Source organism: Eleutherodactylus coqui, chromosome 5 (assembly GCF_035609145.1).
Source record: "Eleutherodactylus coqui strain aEleCoq1 chromosome 5, aEleCoq1.hap1, whole genome shotgun sequence".
Classification (NCBI taxonomy): Eukaryota; Metazoa; Chordata; class Amphibia; order Anura; family Eleutherodactylidae; genus Eleutherodactylus; species Eleutherodactylus coqui.
In genome coordinates, this window is record NC_089841.1 from 4,433,925 (window position 1) to 4,451,949 (window position 18,025).

General features: G+C 48.9%; 1 protein-coding gene across 1 annotated transcript in view; it reads right to left on the minus strand.

The window, feature by feature from the left end:
* Nucleotides 1-18,025, minus strand: part of LOC136627217 (zinc finger protein 585A-like) — a 151,740-nt gene that overhangs the window by 86,301 nt on the left and 47,414 nt on the right. The window contains exon 3 of the mRNA XM_066602146.1: nt 15,222-15,237. Within this exon, the coding sequence (XP_066458243.1) occupies nt 15,222-15,237 (16 nt within the window). The remainder of the gene's footprint in view (nt 1-15,221; nt 15,238-18,025) is intronic.

Here is an 18,025-nt window from a genome sequence, read left to right on the forward strand (position 1 = left end):
CGGGCATAACTGGCGTTGGACCGCACATGCAGGCCTGTCTGTGTGCAGCCCATTATAAATGGACTGCGCCCGTTTTATCTACGATTTCCTTTTATGAATTCGGACAATAGTAGAACATGCAGCGATTTCTTTAACACGGATCATCAGTCTCTGCGAATAGCCTCATGGGATATTATGGAGCCGTGTGCTGTCCATGAAATACACAGACAGAACACGGCCATAATATACCATACAGCCATCTGAATGGGCCCTTGATTGGAAGCGTCCTCCGGTGTCATAGGGTCCTCTGGTGTCATTGGGTCCTCCAGGGTCATTGGGACCTCCAGGGTCATTGGGTTCTCCTGGGTCATCAGGTCCAATCCCCTACTCAGTGAAGGATTACTAAATCATCCCAGACAGATGTCTGTCCAGCCTCTGAAGACTTCCATTGAAGGTGAACTCTCCACCTCCCGTGGCAACCTGTTCCACTCATTGATCCCCCACACTGTTTAATATCGGGCCTGCAGATGTATTTATAGAGGATCCTGAGTCAAGCGCTAATGCGAGCTGCAGTGTCAGGTGGAAGGAGGTGAGGCCACTGTGGCCACAGGCTGTGGTGGCTATCAGTGTTTGACAGAAGGGCTGAGCCCCTGAGTACAACTGACCCCACTTGTATGTCAGTGCATCTCCCACAGCCCTTATTAGCAGCGGACTGTAGCTAATGTAGTGGCCCAGAATTAGTGGGGCCCCTCCATAATGTTATATGCCTGCCTCGTGCCATTGTATTGTCAATGTCAACAGTGTTTGTTAAATGCATCAGATTTATGTGGATTGAATGGTTGCAGGACTGGGAGGGTTAATTTCTGGTATGTCTAGTCCTGTCTGGAAAATGTATCGTAATGGGTGTATCATTTTGTAGTCACGTGAGGATGTTAGATATATGTGGTTAAAGAAGTCAGAAAGGACAGAAAGCTAGGTCAGTGAATGAGCCACACCGACACTAGAGGAATCGGTCTGTGTGTCGAGAGCATAGAGGAAGCCGAGTAACGTCTCAGCCTGGGCCTATGCTTCCCAGGACATCTTGGTGCTTCTACTGAGCCCTGAGAGAAGAACAAGACGCTTCACAGCAAAAAGAAGAAACTAGAGTGAGTGTTGCCTGGTAGAGAGAGAGAAGTGCCGGGAGAGGGATTACACAGATAATTTAGATTTTGGATTATCTGAATACCCAGAGAATCCCCCCTGTTGCACTACTCTGGCTTGTTGTTGTGGTGACTCGGAGGGTCTACTCAGGACACGGGGCCCATGCAGAGGAGCTGGAAGAGTAAATCTGTCACGGGTCATGGTGGCACATACCAGTTTCCTTCCCAGAGGGCTACACGCGACCTCGGCCCAAGTACCACTAGGCTGCTTCCGGACACCCCTAGGATAGGGATGGGCAATAAACATTAATTCATATAACAGGTTGTCACTCGTGACACCACCATTTCTTTCCCACCGGTATAAGACGTCGGCGGCAATAAGTGAAAGGACGAGTGCACCTGGGAGAAAAAGGTGTAGTCCTTTGTAGAGGGGTTCAGAAGGCACCAAGCATCTACCAAATTTAAGTCTTGGAGGGCGCGGGCGAGCCTTCTCAGTTTTGCTTGTGAGATATGTGACCGTCCCACCGAAGAATCGATCAGTGGGTGGAGAGCGACATTAATATCACCTCCTAGGATCAAATGGCCCTCTGCAAAGTGACTCAGCGTTGTCAGTTGTTTGATTAGCCAAGGAATCTGGTCTACATTTGGGGCATAGAGATTTGCTATGGTCATTTTCGTGTTGTTAACTAGTCCTTTTAGATACAGGACTCTGCCTTCCTCGTCCCTATATTGGGAGAGAAGGGAGAAGTTTGTGGATTTGTGAAAGTAGGTTGATACCCCTTTGGAGGCCCGAGGAGGGATGGGCGCGATGAAAACTTTGCTCAAAATGTCTACCTGGTAGGGAGAGACATTTAGCTTTTTTAAAATGTGTCTCCTGCAAAAGAAGAATGCTGGTGCCATACCTTTTAGCCAGCAGGGTAACGTTGTGTCTCTTGATGGGGGAGTTGAGGTCCCTCACGTTAAAAGGACGTGATCAGTAAGTCGACCATCATGAGATAAGAGGACCGGATCTGGTGGAGGTGAACTTACAGGTAGGGTCGATCCGCTGGAATATAAAGGTAAGGTTACTGAGGTCCTAGACTTATATGTAGAGCCGGCTGTTACAATCGGCTTTTTGAGTAGGTCGGAGGGGGGCGAGAATAGGAAAGGCTAGGGTCAGGGGGGACACAAGGTAGGGAGGAGGTAGGAACTTAATCCAAGACAGAAATAAAAGGGGTAAAACAGATAAGTACTTGAAAAAGAAACGAAAATTCGAATAGAAAAGAATGGAGCGGGCTTCCCAAGAAAAAAGATCTGGAAAGCACCCTCCAAGTGTGCGGGCGAGCGAAATATGCGACTACAACTATGGTGTAGTCGCAGACGGAAATTACTATTCACAGCCCGACCTGACAGGCACCAATTAGGACCTATGCAGGGGGGGGGGGGGGGAGAAATGACATAGGTGATTAGGTGTATTTTGATACATTCAGAGAGATAGATGAGAAGATATTAAACAAAGGAATATCATATGAGCCCCTAAAAAAAGGAGGCTCAAAAGGGCGGTTAGTGGCGGCCCGCTCAGATGGGAGCGCTTCTCTTCTCGGCGTCTCCCCTCAGCAGCATTGCTACTGGTCTGAGTATGTTTCATGCAGGGACCGAGCGCTCCGTTCTTTCAAGTAGCGCTGCATATCTACTTGTCCCTTGCTCAATCGTTTGGTGCCCTGAGGATCACTGCCTCTCTCCTTACTTGTCTTCCCCATGGTAAAGGCTTCTGGTGGCTCAATAAGGTCCCGCTAGGTGCCGCTGAGGCGGAGCTTCACTCTCAGCACTCCATCCCGCTCAGCGGTCAGGCTCCGCCCCGGCAGGACATATCTTAAGATAAGAACACAGTACAGGAAACCTTGTGGTATTCCAATTAATATTTCCAGCTGGATTATTCAAAGTGAAATCTAACATACTTCTAGGTGAAGGTTAAAAACCATACAGTGAAAATTAGAAACTATATAAATATATATACATATATATGTGTAGCTAAGTATTATAGCAGACAAGCAAAGAGACAACATGGAGTCTTTGTAGGCCATGCTTTAGGCCTAAGGCCTTCACACAGACTGACTGCAGCCTGTAAGCGGCATCCTAGGAGTGACGGCGCTGCAGCTGCGGGGAGTCTGGAGAGGCGCAGATAGAAAGTTTTATTACTTTTACACCAGGAGAGAACAAATAAAAAACATCTATAACTCAGACAACCCCTCTAACCCCTATTAATACACAACACTGCTCAAGAGACAATGATGTCCACATTAAAGGGCTCTACCAAGATTTCCTCCGTCCACAGGGTATCCATAGGATAGGGATAACCTGCTGATCAGTGGGGGTCCCATGGGATAACCTGCTGATCAGTGGGGGTCTCATGGGATAATCTGCTGATTAGTGGGGGTCTCAAGGTATAACTTGTTGATCAGTGGAGGTCCCATGGGATAACTTGCTGATCAATGGGGGTCTCATGGGATAGCTTGCTGATCAGTGGGGGTCTCATGGGATAACCTGCTGATCAGTGGGGGTCTCATGGGATAACCTGCTGATCAGTGGGGGTCTCATGGGATAACCTGCTGATCAGTGGGGGTCTCATGGGATAACCTGCTGATCAGTGGGGTCCCATGGGATAACCTGCTGATCAGTGGGGGTCTCATGTGATAACTTGATCATTGGTGGTGTCATGGGATAACCTACTGATCAGTGGGGGTCTCATGTGATAACTTGCTGATCAGTGAGGGTCTCATGGTATAACCTGCTGATCAGTGGTGGTCTCATGTGATAACCTGCTAATCAGTGGGGGTCCGATGGGATAACCTGCTGATCAGTGGGAGTCTCACGGGATAACCTGCTGATCAGTGGGGTCCCATGGGATAACCTGCTGATCAGTGGGGGTCTCGTGATAACTTGCTGATCAGTGAGGGTCTCATGGTATAACCTGCTGATCAGTGGTGGTCTCATGTGATAACTTGATCATTGGTGGTGTCATGGGATAACCTACTGATCAGTGGGGGTCTCATGTGATAACTTGCTGATCAGTGAGGGTCTCATGGTATAACCTGCTGATCAGTGGTGGTCTCATGTGATAACCTGCTAATCAGTGGGGGTCCGATGGGATAATCTGCTGATCAGTGGGGGTCTCATGTGATAACCTGCTGATCAGTGAGGGTCTCACGGTATAACCTGCTGGTCAGTGGGGGTCTTACGGGATAACTTGCTGATCAGTGGGGGTCTCACCGTAGAGACCCCTGCCGATCCTAAGAAAGGGTTACCATGTCCTCACTGTGGGGTTCCTGCACCTCCAACAGTGCGGAGGAGACTGAATGGGGCGCTGGTTGATCAGGAGCACTAGCGCTCCATTCACTTTCAGTGCGACTCCGGAGACACCTGCTCAGCTACTTCCATCGACTCCAATGAAATGAATGGAGCGCTGAGTGCGTATGCTCAGCCAGCACTCCCTTCATACCGATGTCACTGAGGATGGGGGATAGCTTGATATTCTGGTACAACCCCTCATTATAAAGTACAGGTATGTAATATTGATGTGAAACCCTTTGAGTGCAGAACGTGTCATTATTCCTGCAGCACCGTCCATTATAATCCCCCCCCTCCTCCATAATAAACGAGAAGTCACAATGCAGATAAAGATTTTATTACATCAGTCAATCAAGAAAGTAAATAAATCCTCAGAACATAATGATGGGATAAGAAAGCAGCAGATTACTATAGGTGAATGACATCATACCGGAATTACAGAGAAGCTGGATATTATATGGTTAGAAGGCAGATGACACATTATAGTGGATGACATCATAGCAGTATTACAGATCAGCAGGATATTATATGGTTAGAAGACAGATGACACATTATAGTGGATGACATCATAGCAGTATTACAGATCAGCCGGATATCATAGAGGTAGGTGACATCAGTACTTCTCTGTCATAGTCCTGTTCGCTCTGTTGGACGGACCCAGCGATGTAAACCCATCTGGACCACAGAGTGCCATCTTGTAACCAGTTCACCCTTCACATAATAGGATTTAGTGGCACAGACAACCTTTCGGTAGCACATAATGTGGTTGTGTGGCGCGGGTCATGTGACAGGATACAATTATATATAGATACCTTCCACCAAACAGCAGATCTGCACTGAAATCATCGTCTTCATTGCAGTGTAGATCATTAGGGATATGATAAGTAAGCAGCAGCAATCATCGATGTAGCGTCCGACCGATCTCCAGGAGGGACTAGGACGTCTCATTCAGCAGATTCCCTCTAAGGTCTGACGGGCTTCAGGGATCTGACGGTGAACCCCCAGTTGGCAGATTCGTAATCTGGAATATCATCATTGGTCACGATGACCTTGTGCCTGCCATGGTAATTCTCTTGTGAGTACAGGGCCCAGGCTCCGATCACTTTGTTCTGAGATCTGGCTGCGTTGTTGAATCCGTAAGCTTTCAATGAATCTGCTTGGTCAGTCAGAGTGACAGATTTCCCCTTGTAGTTGGCATTCTCATGCAGAGTTATCTTGGACTCATCGAGGCCGCCACTAACAATTCGAGCAGAGCAGATGGCATTGTCCCAACCTGAAAGTGAACTGTAGTCTCCTTCAACAAAAGCCTTGAATTGAGCATTGTAGTTGACATCAGTGAATACAATCCAAGGATCTCCACAAACTTTAAGGGATTGAGCTCTCTGGAGGAACCGAACACTGCTTAGGTCTGGGTAATCACCGTCTAAAGATGTTGAGTCTCCCATGAAGTTTGGAAATTGAAAGAGCTCGAGTTTGTTCATGATTCTGCTGGTAGGGAAGTTACAGCGTTCTCTGGAGTCTGGATGGGATTACAGCGTCCTCTGGAGTCTGAGTTCTGTCTTCACTGCACTTCACTCTCTCATTATATAGGCTTCACCTTGGGGCTCATCCAGTAGATGTAGGGTGGTGGTGGTGGTGGTGGGGGGGTTCCTCCTCCTTTCTATTTGAGTTCTCCAGAAATGTACAAAGCAGAACGGGCTTACTCATCACAATCTAAACCAGTCTTGTAGCTCATTATTTACACTGTTCTACAAGACTCTGACAGTTGGGTTGGGCTCCAGCCTTTGGTCGACTCTTGGGCGATCGATGGCGTCTCAGAAGGCCCTTTGCAGTGGGTCACACATGGCAGTAAAGTTACATGTATTGTAGATTTTGCTGAAGATTTCACCTATTGATGAAGTAAGTGAACTCCACTGAAAAGGCTGCCAAAGCACAGCTGGATATGAGCAGCACTTGAGGAGCTTCAAAGCGTTCTTAAGAAAACACCAAGTTTCTGCTTTTTTACCTGCATTTGTTTTCTTGTTTGTCAGTTAAATGCTGCGGTCAGATGGGAGCAGTGAGGGAGCAGGGAAATAGCAAATGTACAGCGGAGTATCCAATCCACTGGTCACCCTAGACCAGTGATGGCCAACCTTTTAGAGACTGAGTGCCCAGACGGCACTTTGCGACAAATATGTGGGTTTTAGGTTGCAAACATGTCAGGGGGCGGGGCTTATTACAACGTATGATTTTTACCTCCATCGTTCTAAAAACTAAAGGGCTTTTTCAAAATAGACAGCGTGCAGATTTTGACTGCTTTTTGGAAGCGGAATGCTGCAGAATTTGCCACGGAAATGTCTGCTGAGGACATTCTGCAGCATTTCTGCCACGTGTAAACATATCCCAGCGGTAATAGTGACCCCCCACAGTGGCCTCAGCAGTAATATTAACACCCTCAGTAGTAATAGTGACCCCCCCCCCACAGTGGCCTCAGCAGTAATAGTGACCCCCTCAGTAGTAATAGTGACCCCCCCCCACAGTGGCCTCAGCAGTAATAGTGACCCCCTCAGTAGTAATAGTGACCCCCCCCACAGTGGCCTCAGCAGTAATAGTGACCCCCTCAGTAGTAATAGTGACCCCCCCCCCCACAGTGGCCTCAGCAGTAATAGTGACCCCCTCAGTAGTAATAGTGACCCCCCCCCCACAGTGGCCTCAGCAGTAATAGTGACCCCCTCAGTAGTAATAGTGACCCCCCCCCCCACAGTGGCCTCAGCAGTAATAGTGACTCCCTCAGTAGTAATAGTGACCCCCCCCCCACAGTGGCCTCAGCAGTAATATTGACCCGCTCAGTAGTAATAGTGACCCCCCCACAGTGGCCTCAACAGTAATATTAACACCCTCAGTAGTAATAGTGACCCCCCCCCCCCCACAGTGGCCTCAGCAGTAATAGTGACCCCCTCAGTAGTAATAGTGAACCCCCCCCCCACAGTGGCCTCAGCAGTAATAGTGACCCCCTCAGTAGTAATAGTGACCCCCCCCCCCACAGTGGCCTCAGCAGTAATAGTGACTCCCTCAGCAGTAATAGTGACCCCCCCCCCCACAGTGGCCTCAGCAGTAATATTGACCCCCTCAGTAGTAATACGGGCCCCCACAGTGGCCTCAGCAGTAATAGTGACCCCCTCAGTAGAAAAAGCGACCCCACAGTGGCCTCAGCAGTAATAGTGTCCCCCAAAGAAGCCTCAGCAGTAATAGTGACCACCCTCAGTAGTAATAGTGACCCCCCTCAGTAGAAAAAGGGACCCCCACAGTGGCCTCAGCAGTAATAGTGTCCCCCAAAGAAGCCTCAGCAGTAATAGTGACCACCCTCAGTAGTAATAGTGACCCCCTCAGTAGAAAAAGGGACCCCCACAGTGGCCTCAGCAGTAATAGTGTCCCCCAAAGTGGCTTCAGCAGTAAAAATGACCCCCACGGCGGCCCCAGCAGTAATAGTTTCCCCAAAGTGGCCTCAGCAGTAATATTGACCCCCACAACGACCCCAGCAGTTATTTTGACCCCCATGGCAGACTTAAAAGTTATATTGATCCCCACAGCGGACCGCAGTAGGAATAGTGACCCTCACGGCGACCCCCAGTAGGAATAGTGACCCTCACTGCGACCCTCAGTAGGAGTATTGACTGCCATGGCGGCCACCAGTAGGAATAGTGACCTCCTACGCCGGACCCCAGTGGGAATAGTGACCCCGACAGTGGCCCCCCAGTAGAAATAGTGACCCCCACAGTGGCCCCCAGTAGGAATAATGACCCCCACAGCAGACCTCAGTAGGAATAGTGACCCCCACAGCGGACCTCGGTGAGAATAGTGACCCGCACAGCAGCCCCCAGTGGGATTAGTGACCCCCACAGTGGCCCCCAGTAGAAATAGTGACCCCCACAGTGGGCCCCAGTAGGAATAATGACCCCCACAGCAGACCTCAGTAGGAATAGTGACCCCCACAGCGGACCTCAGTAGGAATACTGACCCCCACAGTAGACCCCAATAGAAATACTGAACTTCCTGAGACCCATATACTTATCCCCTCCTCCTCTACACAGCATTGCTGCTGGCACTGATCCCAGGTGCACACTGTGACGTTAGTGTGTGCTGCCGGAAGCCTCCTCCCCCTGCTCTTGCATAACCAAGTAGGAGAGGTCAGGGAATGGGGGAGGAGGATCCTGGCTGCACATTGACATCACAGTGTGCAGCGGGATCAGCGCCGCTAGCAGAGCAGTGGCACCCCCTGCCGGTATTCACTACCGTGGTAAGCGGCCGACGGCGGCGCGTGCCAGCAAGGAGGTCTCTGTGTGCCATAGGTTCGCCACCACTGCCCTAGACTATAGTGCAAGTCACTGGTGACTGCCACTTTCGGGGCCTCCCTGCAGTTTGGCCAAATAGCAGCCCTTCACCAGTCTTGTGATGCAGGGAGAGGTGAGCCAGACCGCAAGCACTTCTCTGCTCACATAGAGATACGACTCACTGATGGATGATGATCAGTCAAATGAAAGCTCAAGCCCAATAATCAGGCCGTATTAAAGTGTTCAGGTGAGAAATAATGAACTGTCCGGAGTTCGGCAGCATCACAGATGGCAGCCGTCAGCTGCAGAGGACAGTAAGCATAGAGGAGGAGATTGTGGCTCAGGAAGACTGCTGGTGGGGAAAAAAGTCAGAGACGCTGTGGCGAGAAGAGCACTGAGCACACAAGGCATCCCAGAAATAACGAAAGATATTTCCAGCTCCCTGTACTGTGGATGATGGGTGCAGCTTATGTTACTAGTTACATCAAATAAGGGGTCACTTACTTTCCACCTGTACTGTAGGGGATGGGCGGTACAGCTGTGTGTTATTAGTTACATTACATAGGGGGTCACTTACTTTCCCCCTGTACTGTGGATGATGGGCGGTACAGCTGTGTGTTATTAGTTACATTACATAGGGGGTCACTTACTTTCCTCCTGTACTGTGGATGATGGGCGGAACAGCTGTGTGTTATTAGTTACATTACATAGGGGGTCACTTACTTTCCTCCTGTACTGTGGATGATGGGTGGTACAGCTGTGTGTTATCAGTTACATTACATAGGGAGTCACTTACTTTCCTCCTGCACTGTAGATAGTGGGCGGTACAGCTGTGTTATTAGTTACATTACATAGGGGGTCACTTACTTTCCTCCTGCACTGTGGATGATGGGCGGTACAGCTGTGTGTTATTAGTTACATTACATAGGGGGTCACTTACTTTCCTCCTGCACTGTGGATGATGGGCGGTACAGCTGTGTGTTATTAGTTACATTACATAGGGGGTCACTTACTTTCCTCCTGTACTGTGGATGATGGGCGGTAGAGCTGTGTGTTATTAGTTACATTACATAGGGGGTCACTTACTTTCCTCCTGTACTGTGGATGATGGGCAGTACAGCTGTGTGTTATTAGTTACATCACATAGGGGGTCACTTACTTTCCTCCTGCACTGTAGATAGTGGGCGGTACAGCTGTGTGTTATTAGTTACATTACATAGGGGGTCACTTACTTTCTCTCTGTACTGTGGATGACGAACTGTACAGCTGTGTGTTATTAGTTACATTACATAGGGGGTCACTTACTTTCCTCCTGCACTGTGGATGATGGGTGGTACAGCTGTATGTTATTAGTTACATTACATAGGGGGTCACTTACTTTCCTCCTGTACTGTGGATGATGGGCGGTACAGCTGTGTGTTATTAGTTACATTACATAGGGGGTCACTTACTTTCCTCCTGTACTGTGGATGATGGGCGGTACAGCTGTGTGTTATTAGTTATATTACATAGGGGGTCACTTACTTTCCTCCTGTACTGTGGATGATGGGCGGTACAGCTGTGTGTTATTAGTTACATTACATTGGGGTTCACTTACTTTCCTCCTGTACTGTGGATGATGGGCGGTACAGCTGTGTGTTATTAGTTACATTACATAGGGGGTCACTTACTTTCCTCCTGTACTGTGGATGATGGGTGGTACAGCTGTGTGTTATTAGTTACATTACATAGGGGGTCACTTACTTTCCTCCTGTACTGTGGATGATGGGCGGTACAGCTGTGTGTTATTAGTTACATTACATAGGGGGTCACTTACTTTCCTCCTGTACTGTGGATGATGGGCAGTATAGCTGTGTGTTATTAGTTACATTACATAGGGGGTCACTTACTTTCCTCCTGTACTGTGGATGATGGGCAGTACAGCTGTGTGTTATTAGTTACACTACATAGGGGGTCACTTACTTTCCTCCTGCACTGTGGATGATGGGTTGTATAGCTGTGTGTTATTAGTTACATTACATAGGGGGTCACTTACTTTCCTCCTGCACTGTGGATGATGGGCGGTACAGCTGTGTGTTATTAGTTACATTACATAGGGGGTCACTTACTTTCCTCCTGTACTGTGGATGATGGGCGGTACAGCTGTATGTTATGAGTTATATTACATAGGGGGTCACTTACTTTCCTCCTGTACTGTGGATGATGGGCGGTACAGCTGTGTGTTATCAGTTATATTACATAGGGGGTCACTTACTTTCCCCCTGTACTGTGGATGATGGGCGGTACAGCTGTGTGTTATTAGTTACACTACATAGGGGGTCACTTACTTTCCTCCTGCACTGTGGATGATGGGTTGTATAGCTGTGTGTTATTAGTTACATTACATAGGGGGTCACTTACTTTCCTCCTGTACTGTGGATGATGGGCGGTACAGCTGTGTGTTATTAGTTATATTACATAGGGGGTCACTTACTTTCCTCCTGTACTGTGGATGATGGGCGGTACAGCTGTGTGTTATTAGTTACATTACATTGGGGTTCACTTACTTTCCTCCTGTACTGTGGATGATGGGCGGTACAGCTGTGTGTTATTAGTTACATTACATAGGGGGTCACTTACTTTCCTCCTGTACTGTGGATGATGGGTGGTACAGCTGTGTGTTATTAGTTACATTACATAGGGGGTCACTTACTTTCCTCCTGTACTGTGGATGATGGGCGGTACAGCTGTGTGTTATTAGTTACATTACATAGGGGGTCACTTACTTTCCCCCTGTACTGTGGATGATGGGCGGTACAGCTGTGTGTTATTAGTTACACTACATAGGGGGTCACTTACTTTCCTCCTGCACTGTGGATGATGGGTTGTATAGCTGTGTGTTATTAGTTACATTACATAGGGGGTCACTTACTTTCCTCCTGCACTGTGGATGATGGGCGGTACAGCTGTGTGTTATTAGTTACATTACATAGGGGGTCACTTACTTTCCTCCTGTACTGTGGATGATGGGCGGTACAGCTGTATGTTATGAGTTATATTACATAGGGGGTCACTTACTTTCCTCCTGTACTGTGGATGATGGGCGGTACAGCTGTGTGTTATCAGTTATATTACATAGGGTGTCACTTACTTTCCTCCTGTACTGTGGATGATGGGCGGTACAGCTGTGTATTATTAGTTACATTATATAGGGGGTCACTTACTTTCCTCCTGTACTGTGGATGATGGGCAGTACACCTGTGTGTTATTAGTTACATTACATAGGGGGTCACTTACTTTCCTCCTGTACTGTGGATGATGGGCGGTACAGCTGTGTGTTATTGGTTACATTACATAGGGGGTCACTTACTTTCCTCCTGTACTGTGGATGATGGGCGGTAAAGCTGTGTGTTATCAGTTACATTACATAGGGGGTCACTTACTTTCCTCCTGTACTGTGGATGATGGGCGGTACAGCTGTATGTTATGAGTTATATTACATAGGGGGTCACTTACTTTCCTCCTGTACTGTGGATGATGGGCGGTACAGCTGTGTGTTATCAGTTATATTACATAGGGTGTCACTTACTCAGGGACAGACTAGACTGAACATCAGACTGACTCTGATCACACTCACTCATTCACTCACTGACTTTCCGACTGATCACTCATACTTTTAACCTCTTGCATACCACTTACACTGGAGCTGTGCCATACACAGGACAAGTGACCAGAACATTTCTGCACAGTGCATCTCCACCAGACACTACATGCATGACTTATGGAGGGGGATAGAAATGGATGTTCTGGGCCCCTTCATTGTATCTGTACCAAGACTGCTGGTTTGGATTTGAGTTCAAAGGTTTACATTAAACAGACAGAACTGACTGTTCCCGGTTCTTGATCAGAAAGTTGACGTCTGTGGACTACTTTATTGCATCTGGGAGATCCGCAACAGAGGATGGAATGTTGGCGTCACAAGTGACTATTGGACTTAAGGTAACTCCCAGTTTCAACCGCTGTGATCTTCCCCAGCGGCAACGTGGTGAGGTTCTGATCCCCAGGGGAGGAGATGATGGAGCCCCCTGTCAAGGATAACATCTCTAACCGCTGTCTGCTCAGCTGTGGGCCCGCTCCTCGAACACTGCACTAGTAAAGATTTATATGTGAAAGTCTGGCAGCTTAGGCAACCATGGACCCAACGGGAGCGTTACTGCCCGGGCAGAACCAATCAGGACCTATTAGGCTTAACTGATCTTCACTGAAAAGTGCTTCTCGGCTGCTGCAGGTTCATTATATGGATTAGGTTCTGATGTCCCTTCCTTCTCTTAGTTATATTATGTACCGGGATCTTGTGCTCGTTACTCCAGATAGAGGCGGCCGGGGCCGGTATTTCTCCACAGTCCCCAGCTTACACATCTATGGCCTCCACTTCTCTGTAATCCTCAATGACATGTCTAAACAATAAGATGTATCATGTGGTAGAAAAGCTAAGAGAACACTAAAGAATTCTCCACACCTATATCAGATGACCTCTGACTCTTCCTGGATTAGTAGAGTTCTCTGGAAAGAAGAGGCGGTTATGTGTACAGTCACCTCCGTGGATTGTGCAAGTGACACCAGGTGATACTACAGGAAGAAGAGAGATATGAGGACCTTTCCCGATGTCAGCATACAGTTCTCTCTACAAAGATATTACTAGAGTTAATGTTAGAGATTGACACCAACCAAGACCCCAATGAGCACGACCTGAGCGGACCCTTCTAGTCAATGACATCCCAATCAGTGACTGGAATTACCTGTATATAGATAGTCCAGACAATGGCATCTGCTGAGCAAAGGCTTCAATATAGAAACATGGACTTCACTATAAACTAGCGGAAACATCCCTGTCTATACAGGAAACTTAGAAATGTCCAGGTAGTCTGTAGTCTATGATGGGCGCTACAGCTGTGTGTTATGATTTACATTACATAGGGGGTCACTTATATCCTGCACTGTAAAAACACAGAAAAACAAACAAAAATAACTGAGCCATGAGACTTATTACAGCGGTGTCCGAATTACACCAAACACACTCGGGCATAACTGGCGTTGGACCGCACATGTAGGCCTGTCTGTGTGCAGCCCATTATAAATGGACTGCGCCGGTTTTATCTACGATTTTCATTTATGAATTCGGACAATAGTAGAACATGCAGCGATTTCTTTAACAAGGATCATCAGTCTCTGCGAATAGCCTCATGGGATATTATGGAGCCGTGTGCTGTCCATGAAATACACAGACAGAACACGGCCATAATATACCATACAGCCATGTATGGCAACCTGTTCCACTCATTGATCCCCCTCACTGTCTAATATCGGGGCTACAGATGTATTTATAGAAGATCCCGAGTCAAGCGCTAATGCGAGCTGCAGTGTCAGGTGGAAGGAGGTAAAGCCACAGTGGCCATAGCTGTGGTGGCTATCAGTGTTTGACAGAAGGGTTGAGCCCCTGAGTACAACTGACCCCACTTGTATGTCAGTGCATCTCCCACAGCCCTTAATGGCGGCGGACTGCAGCTAATGTAGTGGCCCAGAATTAGTGGGGCCCCTCCATAATGTTATATGCCTGTCTCATGCCATTGTATTGTCAATGTCAACAGTGTTTGTTAAATGCATCAGATTTATGTGGATTGAATGGTTGCAGGACTGGGAGGGTTAATTTCTGGTATGTTTAGTCCTGTCTGGAAAATGTATCGTAATGGGTGTATCATTTTGTAGTCACGTGAGGATGTTAGATATATGTGGTTAAAGAAGTCAGAAAGGACAGAAAGCTAGGTCAGTGAATGAGCCACACCGACACTAGAGACAGCGGTCTGTGTGTCGAGAGCATAGAGGAAGCCGAGCAACGTCTCAGCCTGGGCCTATGCTTCCCAGGACATCTTGGTGCTTCTACTGAGCCCTGAGAGAAGAACAAGACGCTTCACAGCAAAAAGAAGAAACTAGAGTGAGTGTTGACTGGTAGAGAGAGAGAGAAGTGCCGGGAGAGGGATTACACTGATAATTTAGACTATGGATTATCTGAATACCCAGAGAATCCCCCCTGTTGCACTACTCTGGCTTGTTGTTGTGGTGACTCGGAGGGTCTACTCAGAACACGGGGCCTATGCAGAGGAGCTGGAAGAGTAAATCTGTCACGGGTCATGGTGGCACTTACCAGTCTCCTTCCCAGAGGGCTACACGCGACCGTGGCCCAAGTACCACTAGGCTGCTTCCGGACACCCGTAGGATAGGGATGGGCAATAAACATTAACAGGTTGTCACTCGTGACACCACCATTTCTTTCCCACCGGTATAAGACGTCAGCGGCAATAAGTAGAGTCCACACACGGTTAATTTTTTTTTAGTACCTCAGTCCCTGGGAACGGTCATGGCCTGGTAAACTTTACTGTAATAACTGGAACACTTCACACAAGTATAATGATACACCGATGCAGCCAACACATAAATAAGATGATCTGGGAGGAACTCAGGATGATGCTGGGCCTACAATCCTTAGTGCTTTAACGGAACTACTCCTGGAAGAGTAACCTGTGTCGCACCAAGATCAGCCGGGAAGCCACCACCACCAGCCTCACCACCACCAGCATGCGCAGGCATATGATGGCCAAGCACCCCACAAGGTGAGACGAAGGCCGTTCACCTCCTGCGGGTCACACCACTGCCTCTTCCCCTGTGCCCCAACCTGCCACTCAGATCCAATCCCCCTCTCAGGACACAGGCACGAGCGCCTCCCGGCCTGCACCCACACCCTCACCTCCGCTGTCCTCGGGCCCCATCCAGCAATGTCTCTCAGTGCAGCGTTCAGCTGTCGCTAGCACAAGCGTTGGAGCGAAAGCGCAAGTACGCCGCTACGGACCCGCACGCACAAGCTTTAAACGTGCACGTTGCCAAATTAATCAACCTGGAGATGCTGCCGTACAGGCTTGTGGAAACAGAGGCTTTCAAAAACATGATGGCGTCTGCCGTCCCGCGCTACTCGATCCCCAGTCGCCACTATTTTTCCCGGTGTGCCGTCCCAGCCCTACACCAGCACGTCTCCCACAACATTATACGCGCCCTCACCAACGCGGTTACTGGGAAGTTCCATTTAACCACGGACACGTGAACAAGTACTGGCAGGCAGGGCCACTATATCTCCCTGACGGCACATTGGGTGAATTTGGTGGAGGCTGGGACCGAGTCAGAGCCTGGGACCGCTCACGTCCTACCCACACCAAGAATAGCGGGTCCTTCCTCGGTGCTAGTATCTGCGGCGGTATATGCCACCTCCTCTAAACCCTCCCCCTCCTCCTCCTACGCAACATCTACCTCGCAATTAAGAAGTGTGAGCGGCACGTCGCCAGCAGTCGGTATTGCGCGGCGTGGCAGCACAGCGGTGGGCAAGTGTCAGCAGGCCGTGCTGATACTAATCAGCTTAGGTGAAAAGAGGCACATGGCCCCCGAACTGTTGCAGGGTCTGACAGAGCAGACCGACCTTTGGCTTTTGCCGCTGAGCCTCCAACCAGGCATGCTCGTGTGTGACAATGGCCAAAACCTGGTAGCAGCTCTGCAGCTCGGCAGCCTCACACACGTGCCATGCGTGGCCCACATCTGCAATTTGGTGGGTGAATTAAGTGGAGGCTGGGACTGAGTCAGAGCCTGGGACCGCTCACGTCCTACCCACCCCCAGAATAGCGGGTCCTAGCTCGGTGTTGGTATCTGCGGCGGTTTATGCCACCTCCACTAAACCCTCCCCCTTCTTCTCCTACGCAACCTCTACCTCGCAATTAAGATGTGTCAGTAGCACGTCGCCAGCAGTCGGTGTCGTGCGGCGCGCCAGCACAGCGGTGGGCAACCGTCAGTAGGCCGTGCTGTATGAGCAGCATAGAGCAATAGTGGAATACCAACTCCAACATAGGCGGCATAGTGGGAGTCAGCCTCCTCAATTCTTTACGGAGGAGTGGGCCTGGATGGCAGATATCTGCCAGGTCCTCGGAAACTTTGAGGAGTCTACCCAGATTTCGAGCGGCAATGCTGCAATCATTAGCGTTACCATCCCGCTGTTATGCCTGCTGAGAAGTTCACTGCAAAGCATAAAGGCCAACGCTTTGTGGTTTGAACAGGAGACGGGGAATGACAGTATGTCACTTGATAGCCAGACCACCCTCATGTCTATATCTCAGCGCGTTTTGGAGGAGCAGGAGGGGGAAGAGACAGCTGGGCACACTGCACAGTGTACCCATGCTGCTTGCCTCTCATCTGTTCAGCGTGTATGGGCTGTGGAGGAGGAGGATCCTAAAAGTCATCTTCCTAGTAAGGACAGCCATGTCTTGCGTACTGGTACCCTGGCACACATGGCTGACTTCATGTTAGGCTGCCTTTCTTGTGACCCTCACGTTAGACGCATTCTGGCCAAAACAAATTACTGGGTGTACACCCTTCTCGACCCACGGTATAAGGAGAACCTTTCCACTCTCATTCCCTAAGAGGAAAGGGGTACGAGAGTGATGCAATACCACAGGGCCCTGGTGGAAAAAGTGATGCTAAACCTCCCATCTGACAGTGCTAGCGGCAGAAGGTGCAGTTCTGAGGGCCAAGTAGCAGGGGAAGCGCGGGGATCAGGCAGCATATTTAGTGCTGGCAGGGGAACGCTCTCCAAGGCCTTTGCCAGCTTTATGGCTCCCCAGGAAGACTGTGTCACCACTCCCCAGTCAAGGCTGACTCAGAGGGAGCACGTAGCCGATCGTACCACCGTCCTCCGTGATGCCTCTGCTCCATACAACTATTGGGTGTCAAAGCTGGACATGTGGCACGAACTTGCGCTGTACGCCCTGGAGGTGCTGGCCTGCCCTGCCGCTAGCGTCTTGTCAAAGAGGGTGTTTAGTGCAGCTGGGGGAATCATCACGTATAAGCGTACCCGCCTGTCAATTGCCAGTGCCGACATGCTTACACTCATAAAGATGAACAAAGACTGCATTTCCCCAGATTTCTCTTCTCCACCAGCGGAGAGCAGCGGAACCTAATAATTCTTTTTACTGCAACCGCAGACAAAAGAATTCTCTATCACTGTAAAAAAAAGGGGGAATTAGCTTTGTCAATCACTCTCGGATATTAGTCCTCCTCCTCCTGCTCCTCTTCCTGAAACATCATGTCATCGCGTTGAACTGCCAATTTCTCTGCGGCCCAAAAGGCTCTGCTTATAATTTTTTACAATTTTTCAAAGTTTCAAAAGTTTTGATACTTTAACAGAAACCAATTTGTTCC